At 37.6% G+C, this 19777-nt stretch overlaps 2 protein-coding genes across 5 annotated transcripts in view; one reads left to right on the top strand and one right to left on the bottom strand.

Moving 5' to 3' along the window:
* kay (transcription factor kayak) overlaps positions 1-19777 on the bottom strand; it is a 350765-nt gene that overhangs the window by 188055 nt on the left and 142933 nt on the right. The gene's annotated exons all lie outside the window — the stretch shown is intronic.
* On the top strand, positions 14897-17097 carry LOC141389379 (endothelin-converting enzyme homolog). The gene has a single exon (XM_073960809.1). The coding sequence runs from the start codon at positions 14934-14936 to the stop codon at positions 16983-16985; it is 2052 nt and encodes a 683-aa protein (XP_073816910.1). The 5' UTR covers positions 14897-14933; the 3' UTR covers positions 16986-17097.

Here is a 19777-nt window from a genome sequence, read left to right as displayed (position 1 = left end):
ATAGTTTTTGTGGGATGAGATTATAGCCCATTCAAAATAGACATTGAAATAGCAAAAATTCCCACAAAACTAAATTTTGGTGGAGAACTAGGGTTTGTCTTTAGAAGCAATGCCCTAAAATTCCCCATCGATCCCATGTGTGCAAAAGCAGTTATTCGGGGTCAAAATTCAACATTTAGGAATTTTTTAGGTTTTCAAATTTTTTCTTTAAAAAGGGTGGATCTAATCAAAATGTGACTAGAGCAAATATTGTAGACAGAAAAAATCTCAACACGTTTTCGTAGAAGGAACCGTTCTCGATATATAGTGGTTCTAAGAAACACATTATTTATATACATTTATAAGGGAAAAACGCACAGATTCAGGTGAACCGGTTGAAATAACAAGAGAACCCGAGTCTGTCCGCCCAAAATATATATGTTTCCTTGAAGAGCGAAATTATAACTATTTTTTAAAAAATTCCAGCAAAATCAGATCACGTTTAGTAGACACTTTTCTCTTGAACCAACTTTAAATTAAAGGAGCTTACACCTGTGAAATTTTTGCGGATTCTGAAACTACAATGTTCATAGATGAGAAAAATCTAAAAAGAAAACAAAACGGCTTACTTCTTTACATGTGTAATTTGACACTTATGTTACGATATCTCAAAACAAGTAAAAACGGCGTTAAGCTCAGCCAGGCCGAACTTGTTATACCCTCCACTACGAGTTGTATTGAGGTAAAATGGAACAGTTACTTTCCTTTCGTTTACGAAGAAGACTAAATACCAAATTTCAGCAAGTTCGGTAAAACAATGTGGCTAACTTCCAAAATACCGAAAGTCGGGAGATACCGTTCCATGGGGGCTATATCAAATCGTCAATCTATACTTACAAATTTCTGGCGGAAAGTGTTTAGACTCAAAGAAGACTAAATAATAATTTTAATTTTTACCGACAAAATAAGAGGGGAAAGTTGAATACCCCCAACGAAAACTAAATATCAAATTTTAGCCATTTCGGTGGAATACTGAGGCCGTAACCTTCAAAATACCGAAAATTGGGAGGTACCGTTCAATGGGGGCTATATGAAGGCTTGGACCTATACTGACAAATTTCATATGGAAAGTTTTATACCCAAATGAAGACTTAAACACCAAATTTCAGCCAATTCGGTGAAATATGAGGCCACAATCTTCAAAATACCGAAAATCGGAAGGTACCGTACAATGGGGGCGATATGAAGGCGTGGACCTATACCCACAAATTTCATGTGGGAAGTTTTATATCCCAAATGATGACTAAACACCAAATTTCAACCAGTTTGGAGGAATATTGAGGCCACAACCTTCAAAATACCGAAAATTGGAAGGTACCGTTCAATGGGGGCTATATGAAGACGTGGAGCTATACCGACAAAATTAGAGGGGAAAGTTGAATACCCCCAACGAAAACTAAATATCAAATTTCAGCCAGTTCAGAGGAATATCGAGGCCACAACCTTCAAAATACCGAAAATCGGGAGGTACCGTTCTATGGGGGCTATATAAAGGCAAGGACCTATAACGACAAATTTCATATGAAAAGTTTTATACCCGAAATGATGACTAAACACCTAATTTCAGCCAGTTTGGAGGAATATTGAGGCCACAACCTTCAAAATACCGAAAATCGGGAGGTACCGTTCAATGGAGGCTATCTGAAGGCGTGGACCTATACTGACAAAATTAGAGGGGAAAGTTGAATACCCCCAACGAAAACTAAATATCAAATTTTAGCCATTTCGGAGGAATATTGAGGCCACAACCTTCAAAATACAGAAAATCGGGAGGTACCGTTGTATGGGGGATATATAAAGGCAAGGACTTATATCGACAAAATTATAGGAGAAAGTTTAATACCCCCAACGAAAACTAAATATCAAATTTCAGCCAATTCGGTGGAATGTTGAGGCCACAACCTTCAAAATACTGAAAATCGGGTGATACCGTTTTATGGGGGCTATATCAAAACGTTGATCTATACCAACAAATTTCATGTGGACCGTTTAATACCCCAAATAAAGACCAAATGCCAAATTTAAGCCATTTCGGTGGAATATTGAGGCCACAACCTTCAAAATACCGAAAATCGGAAGGTACCGTTCAATGGGGGCTATATGAAGACGTGGACCTATACCGACAAAATAAGAGGGAAAAGTTGAATACCCCCAACAATAACTAAATATTAAATTTCAGCCAATTCGGAGGAATATTGAGGCCACAACCTTCGAAATACCGAAAATCGGGAGGTACCGTTCAATGGAGGCTATCTGAAGGCGTGGACCTATACTGACAAAATTAGAGGGGAAAGTTGAATACCCCCAACGAAAACTTAATATCAAATTTTAGCCATTTCGGAGGAATATTGAGGCCACAACCTTCAAAATACCGAAAATCGGGAGGTACCGTTGTATGGGCGATATATAAAGGCAAGGACTTATATCGACAAAATTATAGGAGAAAGTTTAATACCCCCAACGAAAACTAAATATCAAATTTTAGCCATTTCGGAGGAATATTGAGGCCACAACCTTCAAAATACCGAAAATCGGGAGGTACCGTTAAATGGGGGCTATATGAAGGCGTGGACCTATACCGACAAAATTAGAGGGGAAAGTTGAATACCCCCAACAAAAACTAAATATCAAATTTTAGCCATTTCGGAGGAATATTGAGGCCACAACCGTCAAAATACCGAAAATCGGGAGGTACCGTTCAATGTGGGCCATATGAAGGCGTGGACCTATACCGACAAAATAAGAGGGGAAAGTTGAATACCCCCAACGAAAACTAAATATCAAATTTTAGCCATTTCGGAGGAATATTGAGGTCACACCTTCAAAATACCGAAAATCAGAAGGTACCGTTCAATGGGGGCTATATGAAGGCGTGGACCTATACCCACAAAATTAGAGGGGAATGTTGAATACTCCCAACGAAAACTAAATATCAAATTTTAGACATTTCGGAGGAATATTGAGGCCACAACCTTCAAAATACCGAAAATCGGGAGGTACCGTTCTATGGGGGCTATATGAAGGCGTGGACATATACCGACAAAATTAGAGGGGAAAGTTGAATACCCCCAACAAAAACTAAATATCAACTTTTAGCCATTTCGGAGGAATATTGAGACCACAACCTTCAAAATACCGAAAATCGGGAGGTGCCGTTTTATGGGGGCTATATAAAGGCGTGGACCTATACCCACAAATATTTTGTGGGAAGTTATATACCCCAAATGATGACTAAACCTCAAATTTCAGCCAGTTCGGAGGAATATTGAGGCCACAACCTTGAAAATACCGAACATCGGGAGGTACCGTTCTATGGGGGCTGTATGAAGGCGTGGACCTATACCGACAAATTTCTAGGGGAAAGTTTTGTACCTCCAACGAAGACTATGTACGAATTTTCAGCCATTTAGGAGTGATAATGAGGCTAAGACCTTCAAAATACCGAAAATCGGGTGGTACCGTTCTATGGGGGCTATATCAAAGCGTGAACATTCACCGACAAATTTCTGGGAAAATGTTTTGTACCCCCATAGAAGACTATGTACCAAATTTCAGCCATTTCGGTGTGATAATGAGGGTAAAACCTTCAAACTACCGAAGATCGGGAGGTACCGTTCTATGGGGGCTATATGAAGGCGTGGACCTATACCAACAAATTTCTGGGGGAAAGTTTTGTACCACCAACGAATACTAAGTACCAAATTTCGGCCATTTTCATGTGATAATGAGGCTAAAATCTTCAAAATACCGAAAGTCCGGAGGTACCGTTCTATGGGGGCTATATCAAACCGTGGACCTATACCGACAAATTTCATATTTCTGATAGGTCTTAACGTTTTTGAGAAAAATTCAAAAAACTGAATAAAGCCTCCAAAAAATTACCTTTGACCCTGAATAACTTCGTTTGCACACATTGGATCAATGGGGACTTTTGGGACGTTACTTCTAATGGCAGAATCTTAAGTCAATGTTATGCTGAGGAATATGAGCACCACTGTAAAAGAAATAAGTCTTCTTCAAACCGATGGCCTTCTATGTGAACGTTGGGTATGTAAGCCATTGCTTCACATTGGCACATAAAAATGTACATATATATTTTTGACTTACTGATCATTGAGGGAAGGGCAAAATGATTGAAGCTACTTCTTGAACATGTAAAAAATAGATGTGGTCTTTGAAATTTTGTTATAAATTCCTTCTGATTGAAGTTTTCATTTTGTAAATTCTAACACCATAAAATCAAACCTGCAAATATTTACCACTGCTTCAAAAAAATCCGACCACTAACTTCATTCTTTGAAATACATTTCATTTAGTTCGCCGCTTAATGAAGTCATTCCATGTTGTAGAAATAATGCTCTAACGTATTCATGTACAATGTTAGTGTCCATGGATATGTTCGGGTATCTTCATTTCATATCGTTAAATACCCCTTTTCCCTCTCTCCCTCACCCCACTGAAATAAAACACAAAGGAATGCAAAAAATTCCAAATAGCTGTGACCAGAAAAACGACATTTAAGACCATACACCTCAGCAGCAACAACAACAACAACAATGGTATAACACTTCATATGTTCATGATTTCGAAATACGAAGTCTGTGATATAGAGTTACCTTTATTTTTTGTTCGCTCGAAAAATGTGATACCACACACAAACAACAGGTAGTAAGTAACACTGAAAATTAACACTCAATGGAATCCTCCCGCAAATCGTAAACAACACTAGTTTACAAAATATTAAACACAAATAATTCAAAACAAAGTTGAAAAACAACATAAAAATTACGAAATTGAAATCAATGAAAAAGAATCCGTAGACTACTATTGTTGTTTTTTACAGTCATTGGGTAAGGGTTAGGCCGGGGCGATTTATATGGAAGGAAAAAACCATAATGGACCCTTCGCGTTTCTGAATCCTGGGATTGAACTGAGCAAAAACTTCCACTGGACCATATGTCTACGATGAAAATCGAGCCTCCCGATTTTGACATGAAGTTTTTTATTGACGTTTTTTTGATATTTTGGCATATAACAGTCACACCATTGAGATTTTCGATTCAACACATGTTATAGTGGTTTATATAGTCTGAAAACCCCCACAAAAAAACTATAACTGAATTTCTCATAATTTTCAAAAATATAATGTATTTTGTTTTGTTCAATATTTATTTTCAAGGAAATTGTATCGGCTGGGAGGTTGTTAGTTGGTGTGGCAGTGAATATGTGTGATTGTATTTGTATTTTTCGAACTGTCACTTGCATGTGTAAACGGGGGTTTATTAGGCGTTTACACACAGACAGTATTGGCAAGACAATAGCAAAGTTACAAACCATTTTCACCAATACATTCATACTTTTCTCTATACATATTTAAAAATGTATACATGTATTTGTCAAAAAGGTTTGTATTTTTGCTATTGCCTTGCCAATATTGGCATTTGTAAACGCAAGGTATCATAAACAGTGGACCTAATTTTTTCACTGACAGACCCAATTTACATGGACTACAATTTACACAACCCACCAATAATTTTACCCGTAGGACTCTTTTAATCTTTTGGACCAATACCACAAGGACTACTTTCAGTAAACGATTCAAACTGATATCCGAGCAGTCCTTTAACTGTTCTTGAGTAAACTATTTGAACTTTTGTTAAAAAGTTCCTCAACTAGTTGTCCGAGAGAAATATTACGTTATTCAATGTTTGGACCAGTGACAGTCACTCCTTTCCATTTTAGTTGCTCACCGAATAAGTTTTAGTGACCTTGTGCAACATTACGTCAGGAAGCACGAAAAACATTATATCGCTTTAAACAAGACCACAAGGAATACCTACCTTCGGTAAAAAATGCATAACCATGCCCATGCAGTCTTTAAACTGCACTTAAAATTATAGCTTTTGAGAGAGAAGTACCGCAAGTAGTTATACGATATAGTCCATCTTTCAAGTTGATTCTCGTTTGGAAGATATTTTCAATGTGCAAAGGTTAGGCTAAACGGATACTTAAATCGTTTTTGTTTTCATTTTAGAGCTTTTTGGTTATTATCTATGAGCTACGAACATGCCTTCGAAAAGATGCATTAGGGTTTCAAATTTCAGCAATATCGGTGGCATATTGAGGCCACAACCTTCAAAATACCGAATACCGAGAGGTACCGTTCTATGAAGAAGACTAAATAACAAATTTCAGCCATTTCAATGGCATATTAAGGCCACAACCTTCAAAATACCGAAATCGGAAGGTATCGTTCTATGGAGATTATATGAAGGCGTGGGCCTATACCAACAAATTTCAGGTGGAAAGTTTTATACCCCCAACCGAAAACCAAATTGCAGCCATTTCGGCCACAACCTTCAAAATATCGAAAATCGGGAGATACCGTTCTATTCTATATGAAGGCATGAACCTATATCGATAACTTTAAGGTGGAAAGTTGTATACGTTCAACGAATATTAAACACCATATTGCAGCCATTTCGGTGGGATAATAAGGCCACAATCTTCAAAATACCGAAAATCGGGAGGTGCCGTTCTATGGGGGCTATATGAAGGCATGTACCTATACCGATAAATTTCAGGTGGAAAGTTGTATACCTTCAACGAATAATAAACACCAAATTTCAGCCATTTCGGTGGGATAATGAGGCCACAACCTTCAAAATACCGAAAATCGGGAGGTGCCGTTTCATTGGGCTATATAAAGGCGTTGACCTATACCGATAATTTGTAGGTGGAGAGTTGTATACCCTCAACGAAGACTAACTACCAAATTTTAGCTGCTTCTGTGTAATAATTAAGATAAAACCTTCAAAATATCGAAAATCTGGAGGTGCCGTTCTATGGGGGCTATATCAAAACGTGGACGGATATAGTCCACGTTCAATACCAAACATCCTAGAAGTAATAGAAACTTCTATACAATATTATAAAGCTCTATCTTAAAAATTGCGAGCTGTATCTTGATTTCAACCGACGCACAGAGGACGAAATCATTGATCTAACGGCGCGAAAGTCAAAAAATCAAAGTATAAAATTGCGAAATGTTTTCCATTATATCGATTACAGACACTCTGCTGACTAAGATTTTGTTTTTACTTTTTTGTTGTTGTAAATATTCACTCAGTTATTCAGTGTGAAGTGCAAGAAATTTTGACGGATCAGATTTTAATAAAATTGTTGCTAAAAACCTGATCTCATATTTGTTTAATTGTTAAATAAATTCGTAATAAAACTAAACAAAGTTTATTTTTTATTGATAGGGGAGGGTTTAAGTTAAATTAAAATAAAATGTTTGGGGCCTGAAGTTACATAGTTATAAAGCAATAAATTTTCAAAAATTATTATTTTTTGTATGTTTTTAGTGCAATATACTTTTGTTGGATGGAGCGTAACTACAAAGGTCCACCGAGGTTCGGTCCAGTTATTTTTTTAATAATTAAATTGGACTCCCTAGATTCCGAATAACCAAAATTTAGCTGCAAATCTTGCTGATAAATGGTCTTGAAAAATAGCTTAAATCCTCAAAATACCCAAAATCTGTCGGTACGGTTATATGGGGGCTATATCAAAATGTAGACCTATGTTCGCAATTTTTGGTGGAGAATTTTTGTGTCCACTAGGAACCCCAAATAATAAATAACACCTACTTTGGTCGGAAAATGTAGCTTTAAATCCCCAAACTACTGAAAGTCGGGAGGTACCTTAAAAGGGGCCTATACCCAAACGTGGACCTATGTCCACAATTTTTGGTGGAAAGGTTTAGTGATCACTAGGAACCCTAAGTACCAAATTACAACTAATTTGGAAGGAAAAGATGGCTTAAATCCTCAAAATATCGAATATCAGGAGGTACCGTTATATGGGGGCTATACCAAAATATTTGCCTATGTTGTTCATATTTAGTCCATAATTACCCATAGACCAGGAGGAGGCATTGTGACTCACAAGAGAGCCCATGTGCTCTAAGTGAGCGTAAATTTGTTATCGCTCACAGCCTGTGTAGATGCTAACACGTTGTGAACAACAACAAATTTACGCTCATTGAGAGCACAAGAGAGACCCAAAAATGTTCTCTGCCTCACTCTGCCATAGACACAGATTGAGTTTGTGCAAAATTTCAGAAAGATATCTTCATTCGTTTCCAAGTTATTAATTTCGCGCCGCTAGATCAGTGGTTTCGACCACTGTGCGACGTACAGGCTGAAATTGTTTATGGGTGGAGAGGATTTTTGTCAAAGAGAGTAACAACAGGGCTCTCGCAGCTGCGGAATGCTGGTTTATAATAAAGAGCTGTGTGCATGGTGTAATAGGAGACGCAGACGTTTTGTGATGTGTATGCGTAAAACACGTGTGTTTCATGCTTTGTTGTTGTTAACCAACGTAGCAAGCGAAGAGGAAAAGAAACAAAAATGGTATTAATTATGTTGGTCTTTTTTCATCAGTGTTCTAGAGAACACCGTTGAGTAAAGACAGTAAAGTGAGTGATAGGGATATGTAATGGAAAGCAATAATCGATTTTTCGACTTTTCGATTTTGGTCTAAAACTAATAATGCGATTTTTCGGTCTTGCGATTATTTCAGTTGTTTTAAAACTCGAGTTTCGACTTTTTCATAACCGCAGAAAATCGATTATAATCGACTATTCTTCGATTTTTGAGTTTTCTTCTGAAAATGTAAAACCGCCAAAAGTGTAAAACCGCCAAGTCCACAATCTATGGGCAAACTCGAAAATCGATCACAAGGCAATCGATTATGCGATTTTCCCTCCAGACAAAAGTCGACTACGATTTTTAGATTTTTGACTACAAAAAGTCGATTAATCGATTAACCGAAAGTCGACTTACCTATCCCTAGTGAGTGAATAAATCAGTGTTTTGTCTTTTCTTAAAGAAATTGTGCTTTTTAGTAAATTAAATGTCCAATACATTTTATAAATTTTTCATATACATACCCAGCAAACCAAATGTCGGATGTCCGACATATCGAAACAATTTCGGAAGCAAAATCGTTCAGATTTCGTATCGATTTCTATACGATTTTTCATAGGGGAATTTGTTCAGATTTCGTTACGATTTCGGAGAAAATGTCGGAATAAATTTCCCTTCGAATTTGCTAATGTTTTTCTTCCGATTTCGTTACGAATTCGGATCGATATGTCGGAAAAAAATTTCCCTTCGCACAACAACCACCTTTTGTATATATCTAACAAGCAACATTTTAGTTTGTTGTCGAAAAACAAAATGCTTTGTTATAAAATTCGCATATACATTTTTTAAATATTTTAAATATAAATGCAACATATAATAATTGAAACTAGTGCTGATAGACTCAACATATTCGTACACAAAGTTTACATTGTTCTACTATAACTACAAAATGATAAAAACAGTGAAAATCATTAGATATCTTTGAAATTATAATCTTCCAATAAAAAACATAACAAAGAAAATTTATCAATAAAAAAGAGGCATCAGAGAAAAATTTTTTCCTTCGATAATCATACGAAATTATTCCAAAAGTGTTCAGAAATCTTTACGAAAGTTCGGAAGGTACCTCCGATTTTCATACGACATTATTCCGAAATCGTTCAGAAATCTGTACGAAAATTCGGAGGAAGAAATTCGAATTCCGAATTTCCCAAGGATTTTCTTCCGATTTCGTTGCGAATTCTGACCGAAATCGATCCGATTTCGCTCCGACATTTCGTTCCGAAATTATGTCAACCACTTCATACAACTTTCGTTAAGATATCGTTACGATTTCGGATCAGATATCGGACGTAACGTCCGAAATTTGTTCCGATTTCGTTACGATATCGGTACGATTGGTTTGCTGGGTACATACATATGTATATTTGAAATATGGATGTACCTATTTATTACATTTGATTCCAGATGCCGTTTTTCCGCTGATGATTTTAACTTTGAAGAAAATGTGTTTTATTTCACAAGTAAGGAGAAGCGTTCAACGATGTTTCTATATATTTTTTTCTTTTCAAAAGTGCGACTTTTTATAAGTTATTTCATTCAGTTTTTTCTTTTAATTAAAGTGTGTTATGTATTTCTTTGGAATTTTTTATGTACCTATGTGTCTTTGTTGTTTTGCCTTTTTTCTATGCCCTTCAATAAAAAACACCACCATTTATAAATGTGTATATATCATATATATATATATATATATATATATATATATATATATATATATATATATATATATATATATATGTGTATATATAATATATGTTAGAAATAGCCAGTGAGAGCTTGCTGAGAGCAAGTGAGCATACATTTCAATGTGTTTCACATTGACATTTACGCTCCCTTGCTCTCAGAAAGCGCCCACTGGTGCATGTGTTTGTTTTTTTGTGTCTTTTGGGTTTGTATTTTTTTGCACCCAAACATACAATTTGTTTGCACCCAAACATATATTTGTTTGCAGGACCCAAACATATGTTATGTTTGGAACTGCTTGCAAACAAAAATATGTTTTCTGCAAAATATGTTTGGGACATATATTAGAGAGGCCATTTTTATACCCTCCACCATAGTATGGAGGGTATATTAAGTTTGTTTTTCCGTTTGTAACGCATTGAAATACTCATCTGCGACCCTATAAAGTATATATATTCTTGATCAGGGTAAAATTCTGAGTCGATCTGTGCACGTCCGTCCGTCCGTCCGTCTGTGGTAATCACTCTAGCATCCACAAAAATGGAGATAGGACGCTGAAATTTTGGGAAAATGCGTCTTTTGTTTGCAGGCAGGTCAAGTTCGATGATGGGCTATATCGGTCCACGTTTTGGTATAGCCCCCATATAACGGTACCCCCCGATTTAAGGTATTTTGACGTTTTAAGCTACATTTTCAGACCGATTTAGCTATAATTTGACATTTAGGGTTCTTAAGTGTCAATAAACTTATATAACAAAAGTTGTGGACATAGGTCCACGTTTTGGTATAGCCCCCATATAACGGTGCCCCCCGATTTACGGTATTTTGACGTTTTTAGCTACATTTTCAGGTCGATTTAGCTATAAATTGACATTTAGGGTTCTTAAATGTCAATAAACTTATATAACTAGTGGACATAGGTCCATGTTTTGGAATAGCCCCCATATAACGTTACCGCCCGATTTCAGGTATTTTGACGTTTAAATTCACATTTCTAGACCGAATTAGCTATAATTTGATATTTAGGGTTCTTAGTGACCAAAAAACTTATATTCGAAATAATTATGAACGTAGGTATATGTTTTGGTATAGCCCCATATAACGGGACCTCGGTTTAACGGATTTCGGTATCCCCATATAACGGATTTTCGGTATTTTGAGAATTTTACCTACAAGTTTTAACCCAATTATCTGTAATTTTAAAATTTGACATTTGAAATTCGTAGTGGTCACCACACCTCTCCACCAAAAATTGTCAAGAAAGGTCGATCACGGTGCTCTTGAAACAATTTTAAATGGAAGGTGCTTACACCTGGGAAGTTTTTGCGGATTCTGAAACTACAATGTTTATAGATGAGAAAAATCAAAAAACAAAAAAAATCGCCGGAGCGCTTTTTAAATAAATCGCGATTTAAGTTGACATTTTTAGTGGTTGTTTAGATTTTCACGATTTTTCTTAGAAACCGCAAGCCCTATCAAAATGGGACTAAAGGAAATGTTGAAGCTATGAAAATTCTCTATAAGACTGACCATTATGGTATTCTCGTCGGTCTTACCGTTTTTGAGATATAGAAGTTCAAATTGGGACAATTCAAATTCAATTAAATTCTGTATCGCCCCCTTATAAAACAATGTCATGACTGCAAATTCCCAACTTAAACTTATATATCTAAAAAAATTTTACAACTTAGGATAAGTTACTTAAGCCAGTCTTGTAGAGAATTTTCACAGCTTTAAGATTTTTTTCAGGTCCCATATCGATAAGACTTACCGTATTCAAGCAAAATCGCGAAACCCTAACAAAAAAACTTAAAAATTTTAACTGAGCTTCTTTATCTCAAAACTGGTACAGGCTGGGAACAAATGATAAACGTCAATCCTCTAGAGAATTTTCACAGCTACAACATTTTCTTTAGCTCCATTTCGATTGGACTTGCAGTTTCCAACCAAAATCGTGAAAACCTAAAAAACACCTAAAAATGTGGATTTTGACCGCGATTTATTTAAAAATCCCTACACCGATTTTTTCTTGTTTTTGGATTTTTCTCATCTATGAACACTGCTGTTTCAGAATTCAAAAAAACTTTCCCTGTGTAAGCGGTTTTCATCAAAAGTTAGTTAAGGCGCACCCTTCATGACATTGTTTTATAAGGGGGCGATACAGTCAGTGCATTGTCCCAATTTGAACTTCTATATCTCAAAAATGGTAAAAACTACGAAAATACCATAAAAGTCGATCTTGTAGAGAATTTTCATAGCTACAACATTTTCATTAGTCCCATTTTGATAGGACTTGCGGTTTCTAAGCAAAATTGTGAAAACCTAAACAACCCCTAAAAATTTCAATTTAAATCGCGATTTATTTAAAAAGCGCTCCGGCGATTTTTTTTGTTTTTTGATTTTTCTCATCTATGATCATTGTAGTTTCAGAATCCGCAGAGACTTCCAAGGTGTAAGCACCTTCCATTTAAAATTGTTTCAAGAGCACCGTGCGATGTATTGATAAAGCTCCCATATAAAAGTGCCTCCCGATTTTCAGTAATTTGATGATTTTAACTACAATATTAAACCGAACTAGCAGTAATTTGGTATTTGAAGTTCTTAGTGGTCACAACACCTCTCCATCAAAAATTGTCAACATAGGTCCATGTTCGGATATAGCTCCCATATAACGGTACCTCCCAATTTTCAGTAATTTGGCAATTTTTAACCGAACTAACTGTAATTTGACATTTGAAGGTTGTAGTGGTCACCACACATCTGCATCAACAATTGTTAACATAGCCCCAATATAACGATACTTCTCGATTTTCGGTACTTTGAGGATTTTACTTAAAATGTTTAACCGAACTTAGGTCCATGTTTTGGTATAGCCCCAAAACAAACCTCCCGATTTTCCGTACCTTAGCTTTATTTTTTGGACGAACTTTCTGTAATTTGAAATTTAAAAGCCAACAGAAATTGTTCATTTAAGTTCATATTTTCGTATAGCCCACATACCTCCGAACTAGCTGTTAATGACATTTGAAGTTCCCACTTTATGTACCGATTTTCGGTATTTTGAGGATTCTAGCTACAATTTTTAACGGAATTAGGAGTTATTTGACATTGAAGGCTCCCATCAAAACCCCTATATAACGGTGCCTCCCAATTTCTAGCCCACCAAAAATTGTCAACATACATAGTTCGATATAGGCACCATAAAAAAGGGCCTACCGAATGAAACATTTTATGTACATTATCTGACATTTTAACGTACCCACTTAAAGTTGGGGACAGGAATGAAAACTAATTATTCAATTTTAGTTCAGAATATTTTATGGTGGAGGGTATGAAAAGTTCGGCCCGGCCGAACTTAAAGCTTTTTTACTTGTTTCTGTTTGTAAAGATTCCCTTTGGGTCGAATTGGTTGTTGACGTACATATCTGCAAATGCGACTTTATATTTGAAATCCTCTGATAAAGAAAACACACCAAGAGAAGCCATACAACAGCGAAACCGGTGGCACAGCTATGTGGGAACTTTGTTTGGTTTTTATTAATATGCGATCATTCAATCTCAACTCCAGAGAGAAATTAATACAAACAAGTAAAAAAGTATCAGTTGGCTTTATCGACAGAGATACCTCACCCTCAGCCTATGCCAATTGAATCTTTGATCTACGGAGACATCGAATGTATTTAGGAGTTTTTCAGAATTTTTTGGATCCAAAGGATCTTCGAACAGATCCTAAACTGCTCTTACACACAAATGTTGAACTTTTGTGGCTGAGGTACTCTAAGGAGAGGACCGATATTGGCCATTTTAGAATTTAGAATAAATTTGGACAGAATATTAGGAGATCCAAAGTTTGGACCAAATTGGTTGCCATGTTCAAGAGATACCATTTTAGTGACATTTTTGTTAAGAAGTTGTGGGACGGAACCGAACCGAAACTAAGTTTGGACAAAATATGACGACGACCCAATTTTGGACCAAATCGGTTGATCAGTTCGAGAGTTATCGTGCTCTCCAGCCACTAGTTATTGGGTTCTTACACCTTTTGGACCGTCTTTTACCGTCGTAATTGAGGCAGCAAATTTCACGATGCACAAAGTATGCACCAAATCGGTTACTCCCTTCAAGAGTTATCGTGCGCACAAATTTTCCGAACATTTTCGATCTTTTGTGTGAGAGGTACCGAAAGGTGTGGACCCATAAAACCCGAACCTAAACTAAGTTTGGACTCAATATTATGAATCGGTTGATCAGTTTGAAAGTTATTGTGCGCTGCAACAAGCCAGCCAGACAGATAGACGGACGGACGAACATGGCTAAATCAACTCCTAAATTGTCTGAAATAGATTTCGCCCGAACATACGTGGGGTCTACAACCATTATTTCGATGAGGCACATTTTGCCCGTATGAAAGTGTATATACCCTCGTTAGCATAAATGCTGAGTATATAATAATGAATTTATATGATCAACGGCCCAATTGTGAAAATTAAAAAAAAATATTTATTATCGCCGTTTTTATTCGAGCGGAAAAATCAACACAAATAAATCAAAATCAAACAAAATTCACAGATAACGGTTTTAATATCGGACAAGGTCTCTCGTAATGTGTTCTAAAGCGCAGTTCTAATCAATGGCTGAGAAGATGATTTTAATGAAATCGAATGCAATTATAATTCAGTCGACAATCTACTTGCAAGCCAGACACAGTTATCAAACGCGATGCTACTACGAATTACCTGCGTTGGCTTAATACTGATAATTTGTGTATTTCAGGCGCAATCCTCTCCGGTGGCACAGAATAAGAATGCAGCTGAACGTCAGTCGAAAGCTGAAGAATTATTGAAATATATGAATAAAACCGAGGATCCTTGTGACGATTTCTATAATTATGTTTGTGGCAACTATGGCACATATAATCCGGCCACAATTGAACAACCGAGCACAGGACTGCTTGAATCTTTACAAACAAAATTGGATGCAAACATCAAAACAATCCTCAATGCCGATGCTAAAGAAGACACGGCAATTGATAAGAAAGTGAAACGTTATTATCGTTCCTGTTTGAAGCTGTCGGAATTGGGAGATAAGTATGCCACAAAACTAAGAGAAATTATCAACGAATTTGGTGAAATGCCAGCAATAGCGGGTGATAAGTGGCAGGAGGCAGAATTTGATTGGCTGGAGACTGTGGGTAAAATTGCTCATAAATATGGCTTGGGAATTTTGGTGAAATTGGAATTCTCAGGTGATTTTACCAATAACAAAGTGAATCGTTTGTACATTTCGGAACAGGATTTTGATTTACCACGAGAGTTGTATGTGGGCAGTAAAGGAGATACCCTATCGAAGGCATTGCCCTCAGCGTATGCCAGTCGATTAAGTGAATTTCTGGGAATCGAAGATATGGATGTTGCTCTAACAACGGCAACGGAGTTTTTGACATTTGAGAGATCCTTGGCCATGGCCATGTTTAATCAACATGCAGGTGATAGCTTGGCTGAAACGTATGTTTTGCGCAGTCTATATGAGGCCCAAGCAAACTATGCCCCTCAATTTGATGTAAAACGTTTTGTGAAGCTGGCCGTGGGTACCTTGCCAAATTTGAAAATCTACACCGATGATGATTATTTGCAAAATATGTTGGATGTTATAAAAACCACTCCGAAAAAGGTGTTGGCCAATTACATCTTCTATCGTTTGAGTAGTGCCTTCATTATGGAAATACCAGAGACCCCAGAGGAATTGGCGGACACATGTTTGACCAACATGAAGAAATATTTCTACAAACATTTCGATAACATGGTCTATCGCAAATTCAATAGCCAGGAGACGGAACAGGGGGTCCATGATATGTGGTCTCACATTAAGGCCGCCTTTGGCAAGCAGCTGCAATCTTCCCACATGAATTGGTTATCGGCAGAGACTCGCCAATACGCTTTGGATAAATTGAAAAAAATGACATTGGATATTGTTGCGTTTAAAGATACGAATTTTTCGGAAATTCTGGGTCCATTGGAATTCGACGAAGATGACTATTTGGGAAATTTACAAAAAATTATATCTGGCCAAGCAGTTTATGATCGCAGTAACATTGGCGAGGTGGCACGTCAAAATGATTATGGTCACCAATTATCCACCACCCCGGCCTATATTTATGTTGAGAATTCCATTAAAGTACCGGTGGCTATGTTACAACCCACCTATGGCTGGTCAGCTTCATTTCCGAATGCCTTCAATTTTGGTGTCTTGGGTGCCTTGCTGTCACATGAAATGATACATGGTTTTGATGGTGATGGTCGAACCTTCGATGCCCAGGGTAATAACCATATATGGTGGGATGTGAATTCTGACAGACAATTCAAAAAACGTTCCGAATGTTTAATCCATCAATATAAAGATTTCATTTATGACGATCAACATTTAGGCGAAATGCCAAATCAAGATGAAAATATTGCCGATAATGGTGGTGTTCGCTTGGCCTATAATGCCTACCTCAATTGGTATGAGAACAACAGGAGGGAGATGGTGGATGTGGAATCTTTTCCCGGCATGGATTTCAATTATCGTCAATTGTTTTTCACCAGCTATGCCTATTTGTGGTGTTCGGATTCCTATTCGAAATTACGTTCAACAATAATGGCAGTCGATATCCATGTGCCGGATAAGTTTCGAGTTATTGGTCCTCTATCAAATTTTGCCGAATTTTCCAAAGAATTCAATTGCCCGGTGGGTAGTAAAATGAATCCAGCAAAAAAGTGTGAAATTTATTAAAACAAAAACAGAGTGAAACAATTTTGTGTTAAAAATTAAGAAAAGAAGTAATAAAAAATATGTTCTTAGAATATAATTAAAATATATGCAAACTGTTCCAAGTACGAAGATATTTCAGTCGATTAATAATTTTCTTGGCAAGTCCTTCATTCGTAGTGCTCAAAAATATTCTTTAGAACTGTGAGAGTCTTTAATACAATTTTTTTTATTAAAAATCCTCATTCGCCGGAGTGATGGCTCATTATTTTTTTATTACACCTAGAGCCGTCATAGTTCCTCCGTAAATAGCACCTTCTGATCCACTATAAAAACTACCCTCTGGTCCTCCAAAACAATGTATTTGGATTGCCTATACAGAATGCCATCTGGTCGTCGGTAAAGCCTCCCTTCTGGTCGTCTAGATGGCTCCCCTTAAATGTTACTCTACTAGCCATCCATAAAAACTGATTTCTGATGTCAATAATGACTCTCATATGGTCTTCTATAAATGCTCCTCTCTTGGGGTCCTCTATAAATACTGCTTTTGGTCATTTTATAAATACTGCTTTTGGTCATCTATTAAGTCTCCTTTCTGGTCGCCTATAAAACTTCGATTCTGCTCACATTTGCCGCCCATAAAACTTCCCCATTACTTACTTACTTAGCTGGCCCATTACAGAACATTTGTTCTATAGGCCGAACTAAGAAAAGATCTCCAATTCTCTCTATTTGTTGCTTCGCTTTCTGGAATACCGCGCCTTTTCATCTCATCATCCACTTGTTTGCGCCATCTATTCCTTGGCCTGCCAATTCTGCGTGCACCGCCAAGCGGTCCGTGTTAATACACCTTTATAGCGGGGTCATCATCGCTCATTCTTATGATATGGCATAGCCAACGCAATCTCTGCGTCTCGATACGTTTAACAATATTGATGTCGTTGTACAGCAGATACAGCTCGTGGTTCATGCGACGTCGATATTCACCGTCAACGCAGATTGGTCAGTAGATCTTTCGAAGATTTTTTCTCTCAAACACACCAAGCACTGCCATGTCTGCTTGCGCAAGTACCCAGGCTTGGGAGCCATACATCAGCACGGGTAGTATCAGTGTTTTGTAGAGCGTTATTTTTGTTTGACGAGATGTGGCTTTGTTTTTAAACTGCTTACTTAAACCAAAGTAGCATCTGTTGGCCAATACAATTCTTCTTTTTATTTCACAACTGATGTCGTTTGTTGTGTTTACGGAGGTGCCGAGGTAGACGAAGTCTTTTACTACCTCAATATTATAGGAACCAACTTCCACAGTCGGTCCGGGCTCAATGGACGCTTTCCGCGTCGACACCATTAACTTGGTCTTCTCACCGTTTACCGCCAGACCCACTTTAGCAGATTCTCCTTCGACCTTCATAAAGGTATCAGTTACTTCTTTTACTGATCGGTCTATGATCAGCATAAGCAAGTAACATGTGACTATTGGTGTAGATTATGCCACTTCTTTTGACGTTTGCCTCTCGTATAACCTTTTCTAGCAGGATGTTGAAAAGATCACACGAAAGGCTGTCTCCTTGTCTGAAACCTCTTTTGGTACCAAACTCTTCGGAGAGGTTCTTTCCTATTTTAACTGAGGACCTCGTGTCAGTTAAAGTCATTTTGCAAAGACGGATGAGCTTTGCGGGGATACCAAATCCAGACATGGCTTGGAATACCTTTAAACGCAGCGGGCTGTCGAAGGCTGCTTTATAATCGACAAAAAGGTGGTAGGTGTCGATCTGCATCGCTTGGGTCTTCTCCAGGATTTGCCGCAGGGTAAATATCTGGTCAATTGTGGACTTGCCAGGTCTAAAGCCGCATTGGTATGGTCCAATTATCTCGTTGACCATGGGCTTTAGTCGTTCGCACAATATCCCTGACACGATCTTGTAGGCAATAGGGAGTAGACTTATGCCCCTATAGTTAGAGCATACAGTCTTATCTCCCTTCTTGTGGACGGGGCACAGGATACTCAGGTTCCAATCGTCGGGTACTCGTTCTTCCTGCCAGATGGTGCTAACTAGCTGATGAATACACCTTATCAGAGTGTCGCCTCCGGTTTTGAACAGCTCGGTTGGTAAGCCATCGGCTCCTGCTGCCTTATTATTCTTCAGCCGATTTATTGCTGTCTTTACCTCATCTTGGCTGGGCGATATACATTCAATACCATCTTCTGGGATTGGGACTGTGGTATCTTCGTCGTCTTCGCTGCTATTGGATACCAACAGTTTTGAAAAATGTTCTTTCCATATCGTGAGTACACTATCTGTATCAGTTACCAAATTACCTTGCTGGTCTCTACAGGAGGATGTGCCTGTACCAAAGCCATCAGTTTGATGCTTGACTCTTTGGTAGAATTTTCGGACTTCATTCTGGCTCCTGTACATCTCGATTTTTTCAACCTCCCGCTTTTTCATCTCTCTCTTTTTCCTGCGGAAAAGACGTTTCTCCTCTCTCCTTTTCTCCCTGTATCTCTCTCGTGCGCTACGCGTTGCTACGGATTGTAAAGTAGCCCTATATGCCGCATTTTTCTCTTCGGTGGCAGCACGACACTCCTGATCATACCATGGATTCCTTGGTGGAGGCTTCTGGTATCCAAGTATGAATTTTGCGGCTGTTTGCATGGAGTGGGCAATGCTTTGCCATTGCGCTGACATGTTATCGGGATGAGGAGTGCTTTGATTAAGCAATTGGGCTAGTTGAGTGGAATATGCTGTGGCTATCTGTTGTGATTGCAGCTTACCGATGTCTAACTTTCGTGTTGTGTCTGTTCGTACTTTGTT

This window comes from Musca autumnalis, unplaced genomic scaffold, assembly GCF_047663935.1.
Source record: "Musca autumnalis isolate F117 unplaced genomic scaffold, ASM4766393v1 scaffold_1, whole genome shotgun sequence".
NCBI lineage: Eukaryota > Metazoa > Arthropoda > Insecta > Diptera > Muscidae > Musca > Musca autumnalis.
The sequence above is the reverse complement of the archived record's forward strand: the minus strand, read 5'-3'. Positions and strand labels throughout refer to the sequence as shown.

What these genes read in the sequence shown, in the direction of transcription:
- LOC141389379 (XM_073960809.1), top strand. Translation starts at nt 14,934, where the DNA reads ATGCTACTACGAATTACCTGCGTTGGCTTAATACTGATAATTTGTGTA.